The 27,561-nt window shown below is 40.9% G+C and overlaps 1 protein-coding gene across 1 annotated transcript; it reads left to right on the top strand.

The window, feature by feature from the left end:
• Positions 1-310: 310 nt before the first annotated feature.
• On the top strand, positions 311-27,504 carry LOC141015682 (vesicle-fusing ATPase-like). The gene is made up of 22 exons (XM_073489830.1): positions 311-406; positions 5,014-5,099; positions 5,360-5,456; positions 6,359-6,398; positions 9,596-9,762; positions 10,046-10,153; positions 10,833-10,908; positions 11,840-11,995; positions 14,362-14,561; positions 15,343-15,508; positions 15,645-15,719; positions 15,925-16,112; positions 17,449-17,544; positions 17,751-17,907; positions 18,093-18,226; positions 18,687-18,753; positions 18,926-19,005; positions 21,418-21,552; positions 21,748-21,861; positions 25,126-25,181; positions 25,343-25,415; positions 26,437-27,504. The coding sequence occupies exons 1-21, from the start codon at positions 395-397 to the stop codon at positions 25,371-25,373; spliced, it is 2,241 nt and encodes a 746-aa protein (XP_073345931.1). The 5' UTR covers positions 311-394; the 3' UTR covers positions 25,374-25,415; positions 26,437-27,504.
• Positions 27,505-27,561: the final 57 nt, after the last annotated feature.

A 27,561-nucleotide genomic window follows, 5' to 3' on the forward strand; every position in this document is an offset into this window, starting at 1 on the left:
AAATTTCCCAAATAGATCCAGACAATTAATGTGAAAGTAACATTTTCTGGTCAATTTTCGTAGTATAAAATAACAATTAAAATGAATCTTGGCTTCCAACTTGAATAGATGATTCATCTGATGAGCAACACAATCATTCAGAATGCTATTATGCATAAACAATCATACAATAAACCTTTTCTGTGTTCATTTTTTACAGAAGTCGTTTACAGCCTAGGAGGACGTCACAGGTTTACATCTCCTCTTACTTCCTTGTTCTGCGTCGTGTGCGTGATGACATCATAGCACGTCGGGAGAGCCCGCCTCCCTCACGCTACAACCGACGTCTGCAGTTGTTCTGTCAGCAGACTCGTTCCGGCTGAATTGCACTTGAACTGGAGTATAAAACACAAAGATGAGCGGCCGGGTGAGTTCATTTAAAGCGAATATTATCATTTGAACACAAGTAGAGCACTTACGTAAAGCAGTCAGCGCTAAAGCTAGCGTTTAGCTAAAGTGTTAGAAGCTTTTTTTTGACACGTAAAGTGAGCCAACACGGCATTAGCCTGTGTGGCAGAATCAGATGTCATTCAAAACTTCGTCGGCAGCCCGGAAGACGAGTGGAGTATCTCATGACCACTCACACTGTCGCTAACATGTTGTACATTTACTATTGTTGTACTATATATGAGTTAAAATGTGTAACAGTGTGCGTATTTTAGCCACACAGTCAGTGTTGTATTCCCCGTGAGCAGCAGCTGGTGACCACTGTCTGTTTTTTAAACGCCTTTTTTACGTGAAAATGCTAAATGGCAACCTATTGAGCAATTTCCTTGAAAAGGCTCACTGGGTATTGACACTGTTATTTACTGAGATTATAAAAACACAGCTCCAACTTTTAAAGGCTAATTCAATGATGTCTCTGAAGTGAAATTAAGGAACATGAAAGGGGTTTAAATGAACAAGAGGAACAGGCAGATGACCAGGACTGATGTGAAAGGAGGGAAATGTAGCAGCTTTCTAAATGGGTAAAAACTTTCACTATGCAGCTGTTGACATCAGGGTTAGACTGATTATCAGCCTTGGCCTTGATATCTGCATTCTCCTTTGGTTTCCGACGCAGCATCCTCTCACACAATGTCCTGTCCACTATAATATCTGATTGGTAACACGTCACAATTAATAGCCTATAAACGCTAAAATAATGGGAATCTGCAAAGTAACTAGTAACTAACTGTATCAAATGAATGTAGTGGAGAGGAAGTATTAAGTAGCAGAAGATTAAACTACCTCAAAATTGTACTTCAGAGCAGTACTTGCGTAAAATGTACTTAGGTTCGAATTTTGAGTTTCATTTTTACTGCAAATGAACATTGGTCCCAAATACCGGTTATCAGTCCCCTTGATTTCTGATAATCAGTTTCGGTATGTGTCGACCCCTAGTTTACATAAACCCACAGTTGTGTTCAAAGATCACCTAGTTAAAAGTGAAAGTATTGCAGTCAAACACAACAACCCTGCATTAAATCCTACATTCATGGAGGTTGTTATGGCTGCAATTAACATAATGGCTACAATTTGTTTGTTTGTTTGTTTGATAGTGACAGTGCACAGCTTCTTAGCTGTACCAGAGTTAGCTATAACTTAATTTACCACCCTCGTTAAAAGAATCTGGCACTAGAAAGCATCCTGACTGGAAACATCACAAACTGGCATGGTTCATCACGGCCCATTACAGGAAGGCTCTACAGCGGGTGATTAAAACTGCTCAGAACATCACAGGTAGCTATCTACAGAGCATCAGCGGCATCAGTGAAGTAAGATGTCTGCATAGAGCCCACAGAATAATATAAGATGACAGCCACCCCAGCCACAGTCTGTTCACCCTGCTGCCATCCGACAAAAGATACAGAAGTATCCGCTGCTATACCACCAGACTACAGAGCAGCTTAATTCCCCAGGCTGTGATACTCCTGAAGTCTTCTTCAACACTCCATTACCTAAAATAGATGTAGCAGGACTCAAGGACTCGTATTGTACTTGTATTTTGAACCCTTGTTTAAAAAATTACATTAGATGTATCTTGTACCTTGTACATGTAGTCCTGACAAGGCAGGAGACTGAGATAACATCCCTATTAAAGTAGTAAAGAACAGTACACAATACATTTTCACTATGCAACAGCAGCAACTGAAAAATCAATGAACTAATAAGTTCAGTTTTTGTTGGAACTGCTTTCCTCTATAGGAGAGTTGCTCAGATTATATGGTTTTACAGATACTGGACTTACTGAACCTCATTAACACTTCACATTTGAGCTGATTATATGGAAACAATGTAAAGAATGCCCCGCTTTAACACGGTCTCTGGTGCAGAACAAAGATTTTAGATTTTCTACGCAATTAGACTTTAACTCAAAGGCACAATTCACAAGTCACATTTTCAGGTTAAATTATTTTTAAAAATACAGCTGAAATTAAATATATCTATAAGAATGAGAGCATAACCTCACAAAACTTCGGGTGAAACATCAAAATACAATCATACATAATGCAATAAAAGGAAGAGGTCAATTTTAAATAAAAGCATTAACATAAGAGAACAGTAATAGGACAGTAATTTCACTGTGGTTTATCTGCAGTACATTCTCTCTAGATTTCTATATTTTGATAGCCTAGATACTGAAATGCTTAAATTAGGTTAAGTTTGATGTCTTTGAGATGTAGGTCAGTAGGTAACTTAATTAGGTTATTGGAATGAGAGCAGTGTTTTTCTAAGAAAGGCTAAATCAGAGTGGGATTTTCTTATAACTTTAAAAGACTGTGATGACATTATTACTCCTATACTCCATATACTCCTATTGAATTGTTGTCTTTAGTATTCTGTATATGTATCTATTCGTTGATTTGAAAACGGGTCCAGAGAGTATGAGTTCTTGCCGAGTAATTTGTCGATTACTTTCTTGATTATACAGTTCATAATAGTCTGATTTGTAATAGACCACAAATGCTTTATCTACCTAAAGTTGGTACTCTTCTGAGGTCAAGTAAAAAGAGGCTATGGTGAACTGAACCTTTGAGTTGATATTTCATCACGGTGCACGCCTCACCATAGCTTTGAGGGATACTGAATCCCCTAGCCAGCAGCTAATACTGTAGGTCAGACTTGACTAGCTCAGTGTGAAGCAGTATAGTACTTCACTCCATCGAGTTTCTGGGAAGATGCATTTCAGTCAAGAGCAGAGGCTGAAGAGCTGCGGCTTTCCTCATAATGATGTTTAAGCCCTTGACATCCAGTTTCCCACTTTCATGTCCCCTTAAGTATCTTTGAGGTTGTTAAACTCGTCTTTTCCCACACTGTCGGACTGTAGCATGTATTATGTGGGTGAGTGTGACTCTTTTTTTAATGGCTGCAGCATGCCAACAAATGGATTTTAGAAACTGAACTAGAATTAAAATAAAGTTCTGTGTGTTTGAGCAATATTTGGCTGACTTTTTAAAGACTGCCCGACAGATATGAAATAGGAGGATCTTGCTGAACCTTATTAAGAATTTAAAAATCTTAGACATTACTGGCCATAAACATTAAAAAATCATTTTCATAAGTCAGTAAGGCTAAGCAGAGCTATCTTTGAAAAAGTCAATAAGAATCCAATAAGTCCGTGTGCAGCACGTAATGGTTTCTCCAACCGAGCTGTGTTGAATGTCACAGATCCCACTGTTGTACAATACGGACAGTTACTGTAATCTATCACATTGTATAGGAAAGACATCAGGAACTTTTGCAGCACGGCCTTTGTGTTTTACAATACTTGATTCACATTTATTTCACCCTCTGTTCAAGCTATGGTATCACCTAACACAAACACCCACCAGAAGTGTATGGCTGTTTGATCTGCAGAGACCATACCCTCTGCTTGTATTGGTTTATTTTTAACTTCCCTGTGTTCACAACGTTTCTGGGTGCCCCCAATTCTGGAGAAAGCCAGTTGATTGGTGAGTTTTATTGCCAGGTCGGTAGCGTTGATATTTGACGACCTGGCAGTGAGACTCACCAATCAGCTATGTTTTCCCAGAATCTCTTACTGCACATTTTATATAGTGTCTCCAAACAGAAACTGAAACATCCTGTATAGTATGCCCTTTAATGACTTTTACAGTCACTTGGCATACAGGCATGTGACATTCAGTATTCAGACCTAGCAGGAAGTTTTGTGGTGGGAACTTATTACTGAAGGTTTATCAGTGTAAAGAGATCACCATAGCAACATGCATGTCATGGTGGTTTTGCGCAAGTGGAAGCAAAGCCTTAAGAGAGCTGACCAATACAATCTGCCTTTCTCTGTAGCTGTTCTACTTTATGGAGACCATGCATAACAACTGTAAACACTTCAGATTATTTCATATAACAGTCCACAATACTCGCTTTAAATGCATTTCAACAGTGGTACACTAGCAGGTCATGTGCTGTATATGAAATTCTTCAGTTTATCTAATTTGTTTTGCCCTTTTTTGTACTATAAACTGAAAAATACACAACTGCCTATGAGTTCAAAGTGATCTAAAAAAGACTTCCACCCAACCGTAATGCAGAAGCCTTAAAAAAACTACATCTTCCAAATGTCTTTAGGCTGTGACATTTCTTTCTTTATTTTGTCCACCCCCATCCACAAAAAAATCTTGATTTTAAAAAGAATAAAAAATAACTGAAATGGTTTTGGAAAGTAACTGCTTTAAAACCCTATTTATCCTGCTACACAACGACTTTCTCAGTGATAAGTATTTTTCGGTGCTAACAGAGCCTCACACACTGATGGCAGGGATGCCACGAGCCAGCAGCTCATGAATGTGCCAGCGCAAAATTGATGCGACACATCAGATAAGCATCAGCCACTGCTAACAGTGAAAGTCATCTTATTTGCCAACATGTCAATGACAGCTGATACTGATGTTTGGCTGATATATCCCTAGTCTGTAAAGATTAATTCCTCAGTGGGGTCTCTGTTTACATTGTTCTCTACTCTCTTTGTTTCAGGTTATGCAAGCGGCTAAATGCCCGACAGACGAACTGTCGTTGACCAACTGTGCCGTCATCAATGAGAAGGAGCCGCATTTTGAACAGTGAGTGGGATTTCCTCTGGTACATGTAACTGTGCGTCATACTATAAAAATAATAGTGTGTGTGTAATCTGTGTATATGTGTGTGGGTTGTCTGTTGAATGGGTGGATGAACTTTATATATACTCTCTTGAATATTTAACATTTAACATTTATTGAAGCGAAAGTTGTACAGAAAGAGGAAGAACGGTAACATCTAGGTTGATATTTGTTCTCTTTATTTAATAATTTCCTCTGTCTCCTCACTGTTTGTCTCAATGCAGACACGTGACTGTGCGCAATTTAACCCACAAGTATGTGTTCACCTTGAAGAGACATCCCAGTGTTAGCTCTGGGAGCATTGCCTTCAGCCTGCCACAGGTAGGTTTCAGTTTTCAAGAGCAAAATGTTCTCTGCCACATCATCTCAATGATTACTGTGTGGTCCGATGGAAGCTGTGCATTGCTGATAAACTGTTTCCTGCTGAGTGATTGTTTTTTGTTTTTTTTTGCTTATGTAGCTAATGATTAATCTCCAAGTCTTAATGTTAAATGAAATATGCCTATATTTTCTCTCTAAGTAATACATTTATTTAACAGGTGATATCCACAGTTTTCCTTTACAAAGCGCCAATGAACAGCAGTTTTTCTTCTGTAGACATATTGTTGTTTAAACCTTGATCGCAGTATATGACCTTGAGTCAACATGTCCTCTCATAAAAGTCTTACGTTAGCTCCTGTGGTTGTCTTTGGGCTCTTTGCATGGTCCTCTTTGTTTGTCTCAATCTGTCTGTTACTGCTTTTTCCTTTTTTGCTTGCCTGTCTCTGCCTGCTCTTCCTCCGTCTATAAACATGGCAGCCACAACGGCACACAGGTACTACTGCAACTTCCTCAGAACGGTCTTATTTTACCATTTTACCTCATTAAATATGAATTATTGATTGACTGACTTATATTTGACACGGTAGCCGTCATTGGCCACAGCTCATGTACAGCCATTTAAGGTGGACTAAATTATATGTCAGAGTTATGCATTTAGTGTGTATAAATGTTGTGAAATAAGACCATGCTGCAGAGGAAAGTTGCACTGATGTCTCTGTGAAATGTGTAGTGCTCTTCATTTGAAGTATAGCTGTCTTCTACCTGATAACTTTGTTCTTCTGGAAAATGTAATTAACAAATATTTGGCTAAATGGTTCCATTCCAGTAATGTATCCTAATACAGAAAGACATGATGAGACATGGAAATAATTAAATCAATCACTTGCTTTTTGTCTTAATAGAGAAAATGGGCTGGCCTCTCGATTGGACAAGAGGTGGAAGGTAAGCTTCAGTGTCATTGCAGAAGACTGGTGATTCTGAATAATCTTCTTCCTGTGTGCTGTAGAGCTCCACTTTTGTCCAAAAACACATCAATAAGCCAAACTGTTGCACTTGGTCACATGTTAGTTCATTACCATGAACACACACACGCACGCACACTGTAGTTTATTTTTACGCAGTACTCCATATACTGTCATGCAGCTGTAAATGCTCACTACTGCACCAAATTCATATTAATCTGCAGCTGAAAATAATCCCGAATAAAGGCACTATTTACTCCTGCTGCTGCTACTATCTACACTACAGTGCCCAACCAACCAACCATGTTATGAGAAATACTGAGACTTTATGAAAAATGACACTGTATATTTCTAGTGTGTGTCCTCATTTGGCACGAATGGCTTGAGGCTGTGTCTGCTAATGATTGAGTAGTTAAGAAAATATTGAGTGATGGACTGACACATTAACAACTAGAATGGCACTTAGTAGACTGTATACCTCTGCCAAGGCCCGACAGTCCCCTATAATTCAATCGAGGCTAGTCCAATATCAAATAAAACATATTTAAGTCAGCAAGATCTGGATTTTTATATGGATCCACATCAAATTTGACGCAATTATAGATACCAGCCAAATACCCATCCTCCATCCAAAGTTTCATGGGATCTCGTACAGTAATTTACGTTTGGCACTGCTGAAGTCTCTGAACTCCTTTTGTCCTCACTGTTGTCCTTTTTGACAATCCCCAGGATAATTGATGTTGATTCATATGATTGTTATAAATAAGATTTGTCTTCAAAAGATGACCATCTTTGAAGAAAACCTCTATCCACCTTCCCGAGCTGCGACACAGCTTGAGTACGTACCGTGTATCATCAGTCTGGATGCTCACATCATTATTGTTATAGTGATTGTTCTTGGTGTGGACGGTCCTCCAGCCTTTGTTTGGCTGTAACAGTCAACAGAATTTAACAATATTAAGATTTGTAAGTGTTCATTTAGGATTTGGCGCCCAAAATGTCATCAAGTGCTAACTGAGGATAATCGTGACAGGTTAGAGGAGCACCACATGTATCTACCAGCTGCACAGACTTCTGATTGCTCTAGGACATCCTTTGAGCCTTTTGTGAAGACTGCCATTAATCAGCCATCTATTGATTAGCAGCACTTGACAGTCTCTCTCTTATCTCTGAATGCCTTTTGAATCACAGACACCTGCATCAGGAGAAACATGATAGCCATTGACATCAAATCTAACCTTCAGACTTTGAAGGATTAATGCAGCTTACATGTGACTTACTTGAATGACTGCAGTCTTTGTCGCTCTTTGTCACTGTGCTGACATCTGATGGTCATATCCTGCAGATTACGATTTATACGAGGGGTTAGAGGGTTTAGCATGTCTTAAAGGGTGGAGGGAACATGTACAGCAGCACGGGGAGAGATGGTATAGCAATATGCGTAGGTGGTGTCACTGCACATCGGTCTCAGAGGCTGGCCAGCATCCAGAGAAAGACGAGGCCTGTTCTTTGATGAGATATTTCTCTCAGCTCCCTCAGGCCAAGTGATGCCCAAACTGATGGGCGCTATTATGATACTGTCTGCATATCAGGAGTGAAAAGGAGGAATGAAAATATAATCCAGCGAGTGAAAGAATGAATGAGCCTCACAGACATTGTCCTGAGAAAAATGGCAAAACCATAGCTCTTTTTTATTATTTGATCAAAAGGTTCTGTTCTCTTCCTGTTTGGATTAACTATCACAGCATTTGAGCATTTAATTACTTTCCATAATGGATACAATATTTCATCTTTGTCTCCTGGTAACTGTGTTATGAATAATGTAGCATTATTACCGGGTGTAATTTTCCTAATTACCTGGCAGCAGTGGAAATATCAGCCGCGTCTAGAAGAGAGCTCCTTACAGCATCTATAATTTCCATAATGAGGCATTAGCAGCAGTTTGAAGACATGCAGACAATTTGAATCGGAAAAGGTTCCTACAAGTCATATCAAACTCAGGAAATGCTGATTATAACTGCCTTGCTAACGAGGCATTAATTGATTTGGTAACCACTCCAAATAGACTAATGAGCTAAGGCCCTGCCTTTAAGCTTGTGTCTAATTGAACGTTATCCGAACATAAATATCAGAGACACTAGAAGATATACCACAGAGCTGCACGGGGTATTCAGTAGTGGTGGGGGAGACAAAGCTTTCTGAGGCAGTTGTGCTGAAAATGGTTTAAGTTGGAAGCATTTGATACAGACAAAAATGGCGACATCTGCTGGTGTAATTCTGTGTATTGCATATAAATGGTTGGACAACCATGATGAAACAGAAAACAAGTAGTTTTTTTGGCTTTTGTTGTAGTTATTTTGTTACAATTAGGATTGTATTGGAAAAGATCACCTTTAAACAGTTGACTGCTCTGTTTCTAAAAATAAAGAGGCAGATTGACAAGAACATTGAGTATTCACAACCAGTGCGCAATTTTATGTCTGGTAGTCTGCCTAGAGCATAACATAACACTAGTATTCAGTTTTTTTTGTCGCATTTAAATTGTTTAACACAATAATTTGCCACGTATTATTGTGTAAAGTGTTGATATTTTATGTATTTTATGTATATTGCAGATATTTAAGGTGAAGTTACTTAAATGTGTGGTAGGTTTTGAGAACAGTGAACGTCAGCACTGTCTTTACTAATCGGTATTTTCACAATCACAATTGATCAAATAAGTATATGAAATGAGAAAGCGGTCAATTGTTGTGATAAACCCTCAAATAATAAGCACCCAACTGCAGTTTGCTCAAGCTCTATGTAGTGTTTTAGCCCCTTTTAGCTTATTGTTTTGGTTTTCTGGCCCTCATCAATCCCTTTCCAGCAGAAGAAATAAAACAAAAAGCAGACAGACAAAGTTAGCAACAAGCTGGTAAAGAAATAATAGCTTCTAGTAGCTAAAGAACCTGATACTTTCTTCTTTTTCTGCATCCCCGAAGTGGCCATGAAAATGAATTAATTCAGCTTTAATTTTAATTAGACAGCACGACACCAGGATAAGGAAAAGTCTCCTGAAGACCTGCGGGAAACACAATTTATGTCTCTCTCTAATCTGAGTAGAACCAACCATCCTATCAGAAATCATCCAAACTATAAACCCAATCACCTAATCATCGTTTTTTTCTCCCCTTACAGTAACAGAATACAAGTTTGATAAGTCCAAACAGTGTATAAGCACCATGACGGTGGAAATCGACTTCCTGCAGAAGAAGAATGTGGACAGCAACCCTTACGACTCAGATAACCTGGCGAGCGAGTTCATCCAGCACTTCAACAACCAGGCCTTCAGCATCGGCCAGCAGGTGCTTGGGGCTTTAAGGGGATTATAATGTGTCAGTCTAAGTTTTTGCTCTGAGTTTGTTGTAGAGTTTAGTGGTATAACTGTTCAGGTTTGTAGATGTGAGAGAGACTTATTCATACGTAAATCATGAAAGAACGCGGTGTAGGTTCACAATAAAAGCACAACACGCATTATAAATACAACTGAATGAAACAACTGAATTATTTTAATTTACTAGTTTTTCTGTCCTTATCTCTGCCTTACTCACTGGGTGTCTTTATGTGTGTGTGTGTGTTTTTCCCCAGCTCGGGTTCAGTTTCTGTGATAAGCTGTTTGGCTTAATGATAAAGGATATTGAGGCCATGGACCCCAGCATCCTAAAGGGAGAACAGGGCTCTGGCAAGAAACCCAAGGTACCACAATGTTCTTCTGTAGAGGCTTTTATGCATAACATGGAAGTTATTCATTTTAATGAACACAAATTATTTAAACCACACGTAGTTGAAGTGCTAAGTTTTGCACATTTCTTCCATTTATGTACATATGTTAGTCTTGTGGCAGAGTAAACATAACTGCTGATTATAGTCCTGAACGGTTATCAAGATTTTTGTTGTCGTTTATTACTTTCTAATCCCTTCATGGTCTGGCTCCTCTTTCCATTTCAGAGCTCCTAATCCCTTTATTCTCTCTGAGACCTCTCAGATCAGAGAATCAAACGTTGTTAAAAGTTAAAACAAAGGGGGATCTAGCTTTTACTGTTTTAGCCCCAAGGCTATGGAACAAACTTGCCCAGAATATCAGATCAGTGGTTCAGTTTCAAAGCTGGTTCAAAGCTTCATGAAACACACCTTAACAGACAAGCATTTATTCATATGTTTTGAAGTTTGTCTTATATTTTGTTTTGTCCCTCTGTGCTTTAAATGTCTTGTTTTTTGTTCTTGAATTCACTGTTTTTATTGCCTTTTATTTTGTTTTATTTCTCTGATTCTCTATCATTGCACCTATATTGTACTGTATTTTGTGAAGCACCTTGTAACTCTGGTTTTGAAGGCCTTTATAGACGTAAAGTGTTTGTTATTAATCTTTCCTCAGATTCAGATCGGTTTGTTGCTGGGAAACAGTCAGGTGCTTTTTGATAAGTCGGAGAGTTCGTCCATGACTCTGGTTGGTGAGTGTCACGCCTTATACACGACTCTTATAAAAGTTAGCTATTAATCACCTATTGAAAAACAAGGGGCTTCACTCAAGTAGCTACAGTATGGATAGTTGATTACTTGGAATTATTTTTAATTGTGTCTCTTATGGTTTAAGCCCCACTTTACAGTCACTAAAGCTAACATGATGATCACAACAAATAGTGTGCTGCTCAAACTGCTGCAAACCTCATATTTACTTATAAATAAAGACAAATGTTTTCTACATTCACTGGCTGCAGGATGGATGATTCTTTATAAAGCCACAAGGGGGCACAGTTCACACATTTTGCACATCTTGCTCTCCCTTTCACATTTTGTTGGCAGTGGTTCAATATTTAGGTCCAACTGTGCCATGGCCACCTGACGGTCAGTTTACCTTCATAACAAGGTTGCAATACAATCTGGTTGTATGAATGTTGTGATGATTAATTAAACACATCAATCAGAAACAAAATGTTGTAAAAGACAAGGCAATTGTTCAGACAAAGCTTATTCAATGCACCATATTAATTTCACTGCAAAGAACTCAAAACATCTCCTGCAGCAGCCTCTGATATCAGTCAATAAAAACCAGAGCAAAAAAGCGCATACGAGTAGAGAAAAATCCTTTTTCAAGCATTTGAATACTGTTTTTATAATATCTACTGAAATATTTAAATGTCGCTAGATTTTGGGTTGTGTTTCTTTCTTGTTTTATCCCTGTTTTTCTTGTGTTTTATTTTGTTTTATTTCTCTATGATTGAGTATCGTTGCAACTTTATTATATGGTATTGTATTTGGTGAAGCTCTTTGTGGCTCTGGTTTTGAAAGGCACACTAGAAATACAGCCTATTATTATTATTTTTCAGTATATAATCAAAAACATTAGACCCTCCTTTTGAGCAAAACATCTACCCTCTCCAGGGAAATCCAAGACCCGAGGGTCTCGCCAGTCCATCATCAGCCCAGACTGGAACTTTGAGCGGATGGGAATTGGCGGCCTTGACAAGGAGTTTTCTGACATCTTCCGTCGAGCCTTCGCCTCCCGAGTCTTCCCTACAGACATAGTAGAACAGATGGGTGAGTTTCCCTCTTTCTCCTTATCTCGCCATCACTTATTCATTTGTTTGTGCCTTTTTATACTGTCTCGCTGCAAGTCAGATGACGATTTCACAAGACTGTCTGTGTTGTGAGAACATTTTCAACCAGGGGACCAACAGCCCAAAACCCAAAGTTTCCTTTTTACTATCATAAGTAACAAAGTAAAGTGGCAAATCCTCACATGCTTATTAAATCGTTGGTAACTAAAGACAGTTTATTTAATGATTTACCTCATCAGCTTCATTATTTTTTGTAAATATATGCTTGTGTTGAATTTGCGGAATGTTCAAAAACACCTGTTTTGATCATTCCACAGGTGAACAGGTTCATTGGTAACAGGTCATAGTGTCATGATTGGGTATGAGAGGAGCATCCTTTGAAAGGCTCAGTTGTTCACAAGCAAGGATGGGGGTGAGGTTCAATACTTTGGGAAACATAATGATTGTATAAAGGATATTACTATATGGACTCAGGAACACTTTGTAAAACTTAATTTCATTTCATTTGTAAATGATTGCATCCTGATTTTATTTACGTTTTACACAGCTACCAACTTTTTTGGAATCAGGGTTTCATTACATATGAAAAAGGCAACCACTGTCCAGCTGTTGGAAAAGACTTATAACTGTTCTCATCACATCACTCCTGATTTATTTTGTTATATTTCCTTCTCCATAAGTGTAGAGACTGGAGAAAGTTTACAGTGCGGGTCTTTTAATGGCCTTTTGCACCTGCTTAATGACATTTAGCCCAGACTAATTGAGAGGCCCCAGATAACCATCTGAGCTGCCATTTGGGCCTGCTGAAGGAAAAGCAGCCAGGATGACAGGTGGGGGGGGAGTTGTGTTGTTTTTGGGAGGGAAGGCACTGAAGCTTCTGTCTGTCTGCTTCACCTCTTGGGGAGCAAAGGGGAGACAAGGTGAAACTTTCAGACTTTTGCTCCGACGCACACACAAAATGTGTGACGTGCACATGCACACCGCCCCTCTGTCAGCGCCTGCTCTCCCTGCTCCCCACGCCTGCCAATTACAGCTTCACCTTTAGCTGGATGCTCTATCAGGGCATGCCATCTCATTACAGCAGCCAGCTGGCCACAGCCAAAGGCCGACTCCTGCACACAACCAGCCGGCTAAAGGTCAGCTCACACACTGCCGGACGCTGCCTCAGGCCCTTAGCACAGTTGGTATAGAGTGTCTGTGTGTCCCAGTTTTAAATAATGTGTGTATTTGCTGAGCTCAGAGGTCTTTACAACAGGTTTTCACAAGACTTCTAGTCCTGGGAGCAAGGATTAGGACTATGCACATGTGTGTGGGAAGGGAGGTTTTGTGTATGAGTCACAAAGACGACTACCTGATGGCTTTCATTACAATGAGCTGCTGTCCTCTGCAAAGTGAATCATCATAGTAATCTGACAGCTGTCAGAGATCTATTAATGAGTGTGCACAGGGATCACTGTCAGGGGTTTTTAGTCACGGTCCAGGCACCGCAGGAGCACACTGCCTCACCTGCTAATCGTTGATTGTGGCTTTCAGTGATTCAGGGAATGTTACATTCCACAAAGGAATTATTCAAAGTTTTATTGCCATAATATTGAGACATGGATTAAACACAAGCTGAATGTAATAACTGAAAACAGTGATTGTGAACAGTGAACAGTGCTATTATTATTCTGTTCGACCTGATAAATGCTGAAAGACATATTAGCAGTTCTTAGAGAGACAATAGTGTTCTCACAAGATAACTGCAAGTGGCCCTATGACTAAAAATACAAAGGCGTCATAGAGAGCAGCAAGGATGACATATTTTTGTAGGCTAACCTGGAAGTTAGCATCACCCTGGTTTCCTTGACAAAAAGTCTATGGATAGTGCAGAAAATAAAGGCTGTGACAAATCTAAGGTTGGCATATTAACATGTTTTATTTTGTAAGATAATCATCACTAATGGACTTTTGTGATATTTGAAGCATAATTATATCGTCCAAATAATTGATTGTTAAACGTGTATCCTGACTGTTTGACACAAGTTGATGAAAGGCTTGTACATACAATTCCAGTGTCCAACCCAACATCAGCATGAATAAAATACTGACTTCAAAATATCATTTGAATGTTGAATCAGGCCAACACTTGCACATCCAAAGGAAAAATATGCAAATCATGCCCTAGATGTTGGCTCAGGACAGGAGTAATTACTGCCACTTGATTAACAAGTTCAAAGCATCGTATTAGAAGTCCTCTGTCTGAGCTTCATCCAACAAAAATATGAGCTTAATAACAAGTAGAGACATTTGCTGCCTGTGCTCAATTTGACTTGTATTCTTCTCTTTCCCTTTCCGTGTCTCCAGGCTGTAAGCATGTGAAGGGAATCCTACTGTTCGGACCCCCAGGCTGCGGCAAAACCCTGATGGCTCGACAGATTGGCAAGATGCTCAAGGCCCGGGAGCCGAAGATCGTCAACGGCCCCGAGATTCTCAACAAGTATGTTGGAGAGTCTGAGGCCAACATCAGGAAGCTGTTTGCAGACGCAGAGGAGGAACAGAAGAGGGTGAGGGGACGACACGTTACAGTAGATACGCGTGCTCACAAGACTGATTTACTTATTATTTACACATTGATTTAAAAGTCGCAGTAAGTCTGTTCTCTGGGATCAGTATTCTCCCCCTGAAACACAGATGAGCATTACATCTATCGAAAACAGAAAAAACTAATTTCTTCAGGAGTGGAGAGATCTGCCCTTTAGACAGACATAGCTGTAATAACTTTGGTAAAGTTCTGGTGTGTTTCTGCGTGTGTGTGTGAGCATTGAAACCCAGCAGTGACGGTTGTTTTGGATGGTCAGACAGTAGCGTCGAGCCTCACTCTTCACCACCTAATGAGGGGCTGGGCTCTCTTTGACCTCCTATTAGACCTCCCTACACACACAGATACACACACACTCACACACACACCATCCAGTGTGTAATAAGGACAGCTCCACACCTGCTTTAAATGCTACGGCTGAGATTGACAGGTCTGTAGATGGAGGGATAACCCCCCACCCTGCTGCTCCCTCACTTTTTCCATCTGTCTCTCTGTTGAGGGTAGGTACTGAAAGAAAAGTATCTGCAGTGTCTCTGTCATCTTGTTACATATTAGTCTCAGAAATAATGGGTTAGGGAATAATTTGGAAAAACACTTGAGTAATTGTGCACAACCCTCAACTGGAAAGACAATTTTTCAGAACACTGAGGAACTGATTACTAGTTTAAGAAGATATTTGATAACAGCACATATTCACTTTCTTTATTTTTGTAATTCCTTTCCTTCCATGTCTTTCTGCTGAGCAGCTCGGTGCTAACAGCGGCCTCCACATCATCATATTTGATGAGATTGACGCCATCTGCAAACAGCGAGGCAGCATGGCGGGCAGCACAGGAGTCCACGACACCGTGGTCAACCAGCTGCTGTCCAAGATCGACGGCGTGGAACAGCTCAACAACATCCTGGTCATAGGTGCTCAGACACAAACTTTCTCCTTCTATTTCCGCAAACTAACACAACCCACAGGCTCATCCCTGAACACCTGCACTCTCTCTAACTCATCTGCTGTCTCGCCTTTCCGCTGTCTGTCCATCTGTCGCTCCCTCAGGTATGACCAACAGGCCTGACCTGATAGATGAGGCCTTGTTGAGGCCAGGAAGACTGGAGGTGAAGATGGAGATCGGTAAGAAGTAAAAAACACTCTGATGTGGTTTCACAGTACTGTTAACTCAGTACAGTTTATTTCTGTATACTGGAAATGGAATTAAAACTAAAACAACCCAGTGAACATTTAAAAGTTAAATCCATTCCTGTAAGTGGACAGGAAAAGAGGCGCTGATAGATCAATACCAAGGTAATATAGTGAACGTGGGATTTGTATTCCTCAGGGTTGCCTGATGAAAAGGGACGAATTCAGATCCTCAACATCCACACAGCAAAGATGCGTCAGCACGACCTGCTGTCCGCCGACGTAGATGTCAAGGAGCTGGCTGTGGAGACTAAGAACTACAGCGGTGCCGAGCTGGAGGGCCTGGTCAGGGCTGCACAGTCCACTGCCATGAACAGACACATCAAGGTCAGAGTGCTGAAGGCATATTTTCCATATTACTGCTCACATTTACACTCCATACGTCTCCTTGTCCATTTGCTCTTTGTGATTGAAGATGAGGAGTTCTTTAAATAAGGGCTTTCACTGTTAGTGACTCCGTGTGTCCAATCTCACAGACCCCAATATGTGGTCTTTAAATTGTTCATAATTTGTCTGGGCAACAGTCTAAACCAGCACATCTTCACAGTTGAGAAGTTCTCGGTCACATCCAATCATGATATCCTTCCCAGCTTCCCCCTCTCTTTCCACTATGGTCACTTCTGGCTCCGAAAAACCAAGATAACGACGGCCATAATGCCAAACTTGAGGATTCGGAATGGTAGTCAACAAACTAAATGGGTGAGATGAGATGAGATGAGATGAGATGAGACTTTGGCTAAATACAGTCTGCCCTTTGTCATTGCTGGAGGTTGTAAGGGCAGTATGCAGAGCTGCAGACAATACTCAGGGCTGAAAAAGGTCCTGGTAGCTATTTTTTAGTATTAAAAATCTAATCTGTTCTATATTCTGATATACAGTTGATATTGTGATATAAATGGTTAAGCATATTTAGTAGTAAAGATGCAAATACAACAGTTATTTGTCAGAGTATCAATAAAGTAAGCAAAATTGTTGTGTTCGGTCAGTTGGCTTGCAATTTTTTTTTGTTTTCATCGCACCTCTAGTTTTTTGTTATACCACCATTATTATGGAAAATACAATAACCACTTTAAGCATAATTTTTATTTGCTGGTTTAATTTAAACATACTTGTTTTTGGATGAGGTTGTGAGTATTAATCTCTATTATTCTTTGACACTAAAACCTGGTGGGCACAGTACACTGCTGTACAGTGTAGTGCCAGTTTAACTAGCCACCCGTGTGTGTGTGTGTGTGTGTGTGTGTGTGTGTGCGTGTGCGCGCCCTCACTCAAGTGTTTTATCAGGTGCATAGACTCAATTCTACACAGATAAGGTGAAGCTCTCATTTGTTAAGTGCTCTGCCCCCACAGACACACACGCAGCAGCAGATATTAGAGGGTGATGATAAATGACCGACAAGGGGCCTTACACATGTCTGATGGCTGTGATGTTTCTCTTCACTCCTCTGAACACTTACTCTTCCCTCCCTCCTCCTCTCGCTCTGACCTTTCTGCTCTGAGGGAGCGCACTGTCTCCCGACACACTGTGCAATCTAAACGTGCCATACTTCATGTAATGGATTTTGTTAGCGGGAGGCATGGAGTTCATCCAGGAATGAGAGTAACTCATTATCTTCTGTCGCTCAACTCGTATTGTGTGTGCGGTTATGTTTGTTTGTTGTAGGCCAGTAACACGGTGGAGGTAAACATCGAGACGGCAGAGAAGCTGATGGTCAGCAGGCTCGACTTCCTGGCCTCGCTGAATAACGACATCAAACCTGTAAGTTCACTCTGCTCATCTCTTTACTGTCTCTTTGTGTCGAATTAAAATATTCTGCTTCAGTCCATATTTGTCGCTGTTTATTTGTCTTTTTTTTAATAGGGAACCAATCTATATATGGATGGTGTCATTTTTCTTTCTCGCTCGGTCTCCCACATTCAAACAAAACACAACCTCACTATTTCTCCTTCGTTCTTCCCGTCCAGGCGTTTGGTACCAACCAGGAGGACTACGCCAGCTACATCATGAATGGGATCATCCGATGGGGTGACCCGGTGTCAGCGGTCATGGAAGATGGGGAGTTGCTGGTGCAGCAGACAAAAAATAGCGACCGCACACCGTTGGTCTCTGTGCTGCTGGAAGGTTAGACTTATACACACTAACCTCATGCAACTCAAGCACGCAGGCCAAAGTCAGCATACAACAGTTAAACACACAGTAATCCTTCTAAAGGACCCTAAGATAAAAACTGAAACGTGTGTGAAGGATATATTTTGGGACTTTGTGTTATTACAAACAGCTGATTTGTGATCGATCCTCTCCCTCAGGCCCACCTAACAGTGGGAAAACAGCACTGGCAGCTAAGATCTCTGAAGAATCTCAGTTCCCCTTTATCAAGATCTGCTCCCCCGACAAGATGATCGGACACTCGGAGATCGCCAAATGCCAAGCCATCAAGAAGGTAACACACGTAGTAGAAAGTCCTGACATATGAAAACCAAAGATAATTCTTTGTAAGTCTGCAGAAAGGATGGGGATTCGTACAGAAAGTATTTAACATTGTGGAAAATGTTTATGCTTTATTAATGCTGTTGTTTCTCATCTTGTGGATTCTGTTAAGAATAATCTCCATTTAAAAGCATGATGAAATTAATTGGAATATAAAATAGCTAGGTCATGTTATAATGGTCACAAATGAGTAAAAGTGAGCTTCGAGTCAGTACTCAAACTGACTCAAGAAATATGGAAGACATTTTTAAACTGAAAACATTTAGAGATGTCGTTTAAATCCAAACTGACAGGCATGTACTCATAGCATAACAAAGAAATAATTCTCTTTAGTGCTTTCAGGTCATGCATGAATCTCTGCCTATTTTTGTTTTTGATCTGGACCTGTTGGCTCTTGTTTTCTCCTGTGATAGATATTTGAAGATGCCTACAAGTCCCAGCTGAGCTGTGTGGTTGTGGATGACATCGAACGTCTGTTAGGTAAGACCCCAGTTGTCCCTCAGAGTCACTGGACTACAAGGCAGCTAAAAAAAAGTGTTTGGTGTTTTGCTGATTTTTTTTCTTGTAAAGGTAATTTTTATGTGGATGAAGATTCAATTGTGAATCAATGTTTATATTAAAACTTCTAATAAGATATGATCCGTCTCAACAGACTACGTCCCAATTGGTCCTCGTTTCTCCAACCTGGTGTTACAAGCTCTGCTGGTGCTGCTGAAGAAACCTCCTCCAAAGGTAACAAACACTTTCTGTAGCACTCTCACTGTGGGGCTTGCTAGTCCCGAGGTGGCAGAAAGAGGGCAGCAGATCTTATGGATGCCAGCGTAGTGTCTTGTGAGGAATTGTTGGAGGTCTTTGGCTGAGACTGGCATGTGTGAGCGACTGTGTGTGTGAGTGTATGGTTATTAGCGAGTGTTTTGGTCCAGGCCTGTTGTGCTCACTGTGAATGGTGGAGGTAGAGACCCATTTCTCATAGTTTCTTTGGTTGTAGTTTGTGTGTGTGTGTCTGTTGTTGATGGGTTTGTGAATGAGAGTATAGCCCCACTATATGGCTGCATGTGCATGAGAAGTGGCGCGGGGCCTGGTGTTGAATGCCTGGCTGCAGTGCTCCTCTGGGGTTGTAAAGCGCTGGGCCCAGCGGGGTGCCTGGGGCCGGGGGAGGCCAGGGGGACAGGGAGGAGAATGGGCTCTGTGAGAGAGCCAGGACCTGGCAGCACCGCCGCCTGTGTGGCACCTCATCTGCATGCAGCATCACAACCCCCCACGCCATGGGGGGGCAGCCGGCAGCCATAATCCCCCTGTCTACTCGCCACTCCTCTGCCTCTCCTGCTTCGTCTTCTTCTCCTGGTGCTTCTCCAACTTGTCGGCTTAGTGGAGCTACATTTCTTTAGCTTCTCCTCTTTCTTCTCTGCTTGTTTGTCTTCTTTGCTGTTGTCTTCTGTTGTTTTCTGTCCTGTTACGTTCTGTTCTGTTGTCCTCTCTTCTCCTGTCTCCTGATCATTTTCTTTTCTCGACACTCTTGTTGGGACTCCAGGCCCTTATGTAACGCTTTATATCAAGGCTCTTGTAATAAGCGTTAGTTCATAGGTAAGAAGCCCTTATAAGTTCTTAAAAGATGCCTATTAACATTTTAATGTGTTAGTAAGACTATATAAGTGTTAATAATAGTATCATAAAGTGGTTTATTGTCAGGTTTTAAGTGAGAGTGCCAAGGTAGCTCACCTGGTAGAACGCACGCCTCGTGTACCAAGACTGAGTCCTTAGTGTCCATTCATTCATTTGAAAGAGGATCGTGCTTTTCACATAAGCTGCAGACTAGCAGCCTATATTACCACAAACACTAGGAAATGTAATGTAATGTTTCGCATTTATTTACATTTTACCAGTGTTAAACACTTTCATCTGTTGATGTGGACAATCACTACATATGTACGACCAGAATGCTAAATTACAAATCCTACTATGGCCAAGGCACGATCAGAGGCAGAGTAGGACGGGTCAGTCGCAGGCTTGCTAGTAGCATGGCTTAATGCTTCAAGGGGAACACAATGAATATTTCTCTGTATGACGTTATGTTTCACTTGTAATCACTCAGTTTGGTGTTATGCACCAGTTTGAAACTCGCCCTAATGATATGCCTCCGGTAGCTGCAAAAAATGTTAATAAGTGCAAAGTTAACTGCTAATGAATGCATAATAAAGTACATATTAATGTTAATAAAAAAAAATAAAAAAAACGGCTTAGTAAAGGTTTAACAATGACAGAATTATAGCTCGAATTCCAATAAAAAATTGAAATTGAAAACATTCCAATATCAATATATCGACTAATATAAACACACAAAAGAGAAAGTTTTTATCAAAGTGTTTATAAATGTCCTATAATCTAACGTAACAGTGTTAAGGAAGGTTACCACAAGCATCACCAGCCCTCATCTGACCTTCATCTGGGACTGCTCAAAATTGCACAGTCATGAGAGAAATGTGGTAAAATCTGGTGGTCCTCCATCTCATTTTGAGATCCGACCACCAACAACCAGTAAGAGCTTTGGTTATTAAAGACAGCCTGCATGACGAGTCATAAATTCAGGACCAATTCTCGTCATTAGAATGTATTCTGAAATGATGCAAGCATTACAAGCGTATCAGTAAAGAGAAAACAAAAAACAGCACCACGGCCAAATGTTTTCCTTTGGCTGCACTGTTAAAACATAATAACGACATAGATGGAATCAATCCGGGGTTTGGGCCACGACAGCGCTCCGTGCCTCCGCTTGCATTTCAGGGCTATGATTCACCGAACATTCATCACACATGACATGCCCCCAAATTAATATCGTACTGTACAGTCTGACACTGACTTCTAGTAAGATTTTATTAGAACCATCTCACACAGTGAACCTGCGAGATCTCACAGTGTGCGGTGCCTTCAACTGAACATAAAGAATTCACAATCCATCTGCTCCAATCTTCATTTCTCTTTCTCTGTCCTCTCCTGTCACTGTTTCCTTTTCTTTTAATAATCGAATGATAGTCAAAATGTCTTAATGCCGCAGTAAACCTGATATAAGAAGAAAGCGGCTCAAGAATATGAGAGAATGAATGATTGAATGAACACATTAAAGTCTGAAGTCTGCTTCTCTTTCAGGGCCGTAAGCTGCTGATCATCGGCACCACGAGTCGTAAAGACGTCCTCCAGGAAATGGAGATGTTGGATGCTTTCAGCACCACCATCCACATTCCCAACATCTCGAGGGGAGAGCAGCTGGTCGAAGCCCTGGAGGTAACACACACACACACTCAAACAGAAGCTCACAGCTACACATGTATACGTTGAACACATGCAGGAGCACCTTTAAACCCCAAAACTACTTAATACAATGAAGGTGTTAGGATGTTTTACTCAGAACCTGAACTCTGAATATTACCTGTTTTATCTCATGCTAAGTGCTCTCCTCTCCTCGTCTTCCCCCCACAGCTGCTGGGGAGTTTTCAGGACGTTGAACGGGCCAGCATAGCCAAAGCTGTGAAGGGCCAAAATCTGTGGATCGGCATTAAGAAGTTGCTCATGCTGATTGAAATGTCCGTGCAGGTGAGAAGGCGATTACACTCTCTTTGCATTTGTATATTGTAGCCATGCTGAGCAGAATGCTAGCAACCAAACCACTTTAGTCCAGACTGAAATGTCTCGACAGCTATTAGATAGATCATACGCTCAATTTTCAAAATAAACTGACCGAATTAAGTTAAAATGACAAGATAAACACAATCTGAGCAAGTCAATAACATCAGGCAGTCATGACGCTCAGGAGACATTTGCTCTTAGGAAACAAAACAGCGTCGCACAGGTGTGGTTACAGAGACATACCCAGTGGAATCAGGGCGTTATACCGCTGTCAAAAAACCATTAACACCCACTAACATCTGGCTTTTGCCGTCAGTGTGAACATGTAAGATAGGTATTCATTCCCAGGTCTAATGACTCTTAAGCAGTCACAGATGTTTATCGGCTACAGCTCCAATCAGCACTGATGGAAACGTGCCATTTTCCGCCATGATGGTATGACACTTGAGAAAGAGCCCGGCGACGGCGCGTCATTAGGTTCTCCGTTCTAAACAGCGCTTAAACCATGTCAGTCAGCTGAGTTTGAAAGGGAAACTGAAGTGAAAGATGTAAAAAAGAAACCACCTTAACATTGTCACTGGCCTCCATGCTGCTTTTTGCTGTTTTCCGGCCCATTTGTGACGTCGAATGTGACGAGGCGAACTTGTCTGCTGGCGTTGGTAAAGGAGTCAACTCGTGTCAAATATTCACATTTTCACTGGCTGTAAGTCGCTCTAATGGTAAATGTAATGCTGATGTAACTCCACGCACACTGATGGTGTTTGATGATAGAAAGGTCGAGTAGGCTTCAGTGAAGGTAAGTGAGGAAGACCAGGGCAGTCTCGTCTTTCAGCAACTCCCTCATCACTTCACATTTTTATTCAGAAACACAAACTTCAGATTGGCCCGGCCTGTGTGTTATTGTTCTTCTAATAGTGCGGTCTGAGCTCGAGCACCCTGTCCCTCCTCTGCCTCGACATCTGGCCGGCATTCCCAGCAGCCAACACAATCTGTCTCCGTCACAAAAAACTGTCATCTATCAGCTGGAGTGAAAAACTGTGTGGCTTCGCTGATGATTTGTTGAGCAGAGGGATCCAGTATATTTCTAGTTCACAAACCATTTTCCAAACGGTTGAGACCCATCGTTTTGAAACCATGTACTGCTGCGCTTTCCAACTTACATTCATGTGTTCTGAATCAGAGGGAAGCTACTCATAAGAACAATCATACACCACTTGGTGGTTCTTGTGTACCTACAATTTAGAGCAAATTGAATTAAGATCCATCATCATCGCGGCTAACGTATACAGCAGGTGATAAAACATATATTTGTACATTAAACCCGTCCGACCGTGGACATGAAAACATGGATCAAACACCCACAGCAGATTCTTGGCTTCTTGTCAACACACCACTTGTATTTATGTAGATAAGCACAGTCGGCATGAAGTCTACTCGTCCTCTTAAAGATGCCTTCGGGGGTGGTTTGTGGTTTGGTCGAGGAGTTTCTGTTGAAGTCTGTGTCATTATTTGTTTGTCCCGTACCCGGATGATTTATTTGCAGAGCTTTGTAGGGGCCCTGACCCTGTCAAAACAGCAGGATAATCAATTCAACTGATCGTGCAAAAAGTCAAGATTAGTCATGCGTCACTCCCCAAGTTCTTTGGAAGCTTCATGATCTGAATGTGAGTCATAAGGACTTGTGGCGGCTTTAATTTGATCCATTTATTAGATATTTAAGGGAGGCACCAGTCTTTCCTTTTTTTGTGTATTTGTGCTATTTTGCATCTTCTTACAGAAGAGTGGAAAGAAAACATCCAAAACAAACAATAAGGTGTTTTTTAGTTGGAAAAAACACATATATTTAATTAGACAATGCATCATTGGCACATTCAAAAATACACTTTCAGAAAACTTCTAATCCAAAAAATATAATTGTCTGAATATAAATAATTAACAGGGGAAGTTTCGTGGTGATTTCTTTTATCTCTAGCTTTACCATTAATTGTTTTCTTTCCTACACGCACACACTTGACTTGTGGTTTCTGCTAGTTCTCACCTGTCAAATGACAAGACAGTTATTTAAGGAGAAAATCCTGGTGTGATTTTAGTTTTTGTGTCGGTAAAGCAGCATATCATCGCTCCAGAGGTGGCAACTTATCTGCAAAACTTTCTCTGGCAACGCTCCGTGAATAAAGACTTTAATTGTTATACTCAGCAGAGGACGGATCTTTTGTGTTTTTGTCAGATTTCAGTTGAATTTCGTGAGTTCAGTTTGGTGCGGCAATTCTGATTCTTCTGATGATGGAATCATTGGATCTGGTGATTTTTTTCGAGCTTGATATCGATATCAGGGACTAAAACTCGGGATATTTCAACTTTAATCTGTGTTTTGCAGATCCTGCAGTTCCCTGGAAGTGTAGCTGTCTTTAAAGCTGAACCTGTCAGATATGAATTTGGTTCCAAGACATTTTTTCAGTTCGATCTTGACTCATAAACCTGAGCCAATTACAGTCTGTTCCAACTGTACTGTTGGAGGCGTTTGTGCCAAAACTGCTTTGTTTCACAGCAGCTTCTTCTTCGCTGTTCCTGAGATAAGTATTTCCTAATTGCAGTTTGTTTACTAAGACAGGTAGCAGCAGAAAATTGACCTAAATCTGACTGCTGGCTGCCGTTAATTTCTCTCGCTGACTACGTGTCTGTGGTATGTTGATGATGTGTACTGCCTGTTTGTTGAGGCTGGATGCTGTGTAATTGCTGTGGTATGCACAAATGCAGCCATGTTCTGCACCCTGCAGCCCCCCCCCCCCCAACACCACCACCACCACCACCACACCTCCAACCCCAACCCCAACCCCATCCTGAGCCTGAAGAAGTATGAACGTGTGTTTGCCGAGACATGCTGAAAAACAGCCACACACACACATTCTCAGCTCAGTCTTCTCTTTATGTTTTTTCCTCTCATTCCAATGTTTCTGACTGCTCTCATGTCTTCACTCTAGTAGCTACAGGCGATTCCAGACATACTGTAAGTTATTGCATAGGTTGCCATTAATTTTACTTCCTCTCCCCCCTCCCCTCCTCCTCAGCCCTGTTTGTGCAGACTGAAGTGTGAACTCCAGGACGTTTGCAGCTATTTCAACAGCTCGCATCTGAATTTTTAAATGAAACAGATGCTTGTTCAAGAAGAAAATAGGGGTCTGTTTGTAAAATGTAAGGTGCACTAAGAGTTGACGTGTCTTGTCTTTTTAGATGGAACCAGGCTACAGAGTCAGCAAGTTCCTGAGTCTACTGAAGGATGAAGGAGCGTAAGTATTCGTTTCCTGTTTCTAATATTTGAGCAAATGGACACTGAACACTTAGACCACGCTCACATCCGTCACTTCAGAAATACAAGATGTTTACATTTTCACCGTGGTATCAAGTGTGATTAATAATAAACTTTTGGTCCTTCTTGTTCCCGCTGCAGACTGGGTTCTGATAAGTTTATGGCGATCTAGACTCAGTGGAGCCACATAGTGAAAGAGAGGCATCCTTCAACGGTAAGACTGCAGCGCCTACATCAGGCGACATGGTCACATTTTCTACACATCAATTCTTATCCAAGCTGAAGGAGCTAATGAGGAAACCTTAAAAACTCCATACCGTGATATTTTTACCATACCACGTGTTTATAACGATACGATATCCACATTCGAGAGTATTGAAAGTACCAAAGCTTTGTAAAAAACAATATTATTATTATTATTGACATTTTTACAAATATGTGGGTTCATGTTTGGGGAAATTGATCTTATTTTGTGTGCCAAGGACTTCTTTCCTTTGCCGTGGTGTCATCGTAGTATTAGACCAAGGTTTTATACTCTGGTATCACGACAGCCTCTGTGATTAAAACATGTCATTTCTGCATGATTTACACGCTGTGTCAAGAAGAAGTCTGACCACAGACAAATAAAGGCATCCTGCTAAAAATAAAAACCATAACTTAAATGACCAAAGCAATTCTGTATAGATGATTCAACAATCAGACATCAATACTGTCTTAAATTGTCATCTAAGAGTGATGGAGAACTTGTGTATATATTGTAGTATTGTGGGTTATCAGGGTATGGATGTAGTGACTTTTCCTCACAGTCCCATGTGGGCACCATAATCAAGCAAAACAACACAGGGGAGAAAACAGGAAATAAGATCAGACGTTATCGTCCTGCATCCCTGTTAAAAAGATTGTTAATATGATTCATTCCCGAACGTTGATAATTGCAAAGTTTCAGAAGACATTTCTCTTTTTAAAGTTACGTGGCTAACTTGTTAATCCTGCTCTCTGAAAACCAGCCCGTGAGGAGGAGAGGCTGCCCAGGGTGATGAACAACAAAAGCTCGAACAACTTTTCAGTTTCGCAGCCGGAGCTTTTTCCTTCACATCGCTGCCTCAGAGACTTTATGGTATAGTTAGCGCACGGCGTGCCTAAAAATAGGTCGACTAGACAGGTGCTCTCTTGTGGCAGCACGTCTCCTTCGCCTGCCTGTCTCTTCTCACTTTTATTTGTCTCTCTTCACTCAGTTGCTGAGGAACGGAAGCCTGAAAGAGGCTGGCAGGAGGAAGCAAGCGAGAGATAGTTTCCACGTCTCCCTCTGCATCCTTCCCTTCCCATCCCTGAAGCTCTGCACGCTTCTCTCTGCACTGCAGCTTTCTGCAGCAGCAGCCAGCCAGGCAGCCTCCTCCTCTTCAGCACTTTGTGGACGTGTAAAATAAAGAGTTTGATGTATCTGTGTATATTGCATTTCCTGAAGACTTGTGCTGTAATCTGTACGTGATGCCTCGAGCACTCCACCGGGATTTTATATATGAAAAGAGTCGAGACGAAAGATGCGGTTCTGTGGATGCACAAACACTAATCATAACGCTGTGTGTTTATCTAGGCCTGATCTGTAAGCACAGATTCATATTGTGATCATTCCAGGACGTTTATGCCTCCGTGACTTAAAGATCTCGCTCTGTTCTTAACATGTTGTACTGTGTCTGACCTCGTTATTTTATGAATAAATTACTTATATCACTTACAAGAAACCCTGGAGTTAATGATGGTGGTCCAATGTGTCCAAAAACCTCAATTTACAACAGTCGCTAAGGAAAACAACAACAATGTGCTACCAGTTGATTTAATTATCGAATGTTCCTGTCTTAATTACAGCATGTTGAAATGATGAGGAACTGTCTTATAATTATAATCCAGCGTAATTATCTCGTAATGATGAGAAATGTGGCATCTTGTAATGAGACGAACCTACCGAGACATTTGCGGTTAACCTCCACATACTGTGTTGCACAATCGAGAAAACACAGTCAGCCGTTTACTAAGCAGCTACTGCAGCTTGAGGGTGGGATGCAGTCGGAACGAATCTAAATTAGACACAAATAAAAACTACTGAATCAGGTTACACGTGGGAATCCTGTTGCTTCAACATGTGGTCTTCTCTTTTTTATATACAAGTGAAATAAAATAAGAAGGAACCAGGTTTTTTTTTTTTAGCTGTAAACATTGATTTCCTGTCTGTGTGTGATCATTTAAATGGATGTTCACCTCTGTTTTTAATACACTGCAATAAATGTGGTCAAGTGAAAAATGTATCCTATATGCCATACTTCAACATTTCTTTCATACTTTTGACGATTGATCTAATTGTT

Source organism: Pagrus major, chromosome 20, assembly GCF_040436345.1.
Source record: "Pagrus major chromosome 20, Pma_NU_1.0".
NCBI classification, from domain to species: Eukaryota; Metazoa; Chordata; class Actinopteri; order Spariformes; family Sparidae; genus Pagrus; species Pagrus major.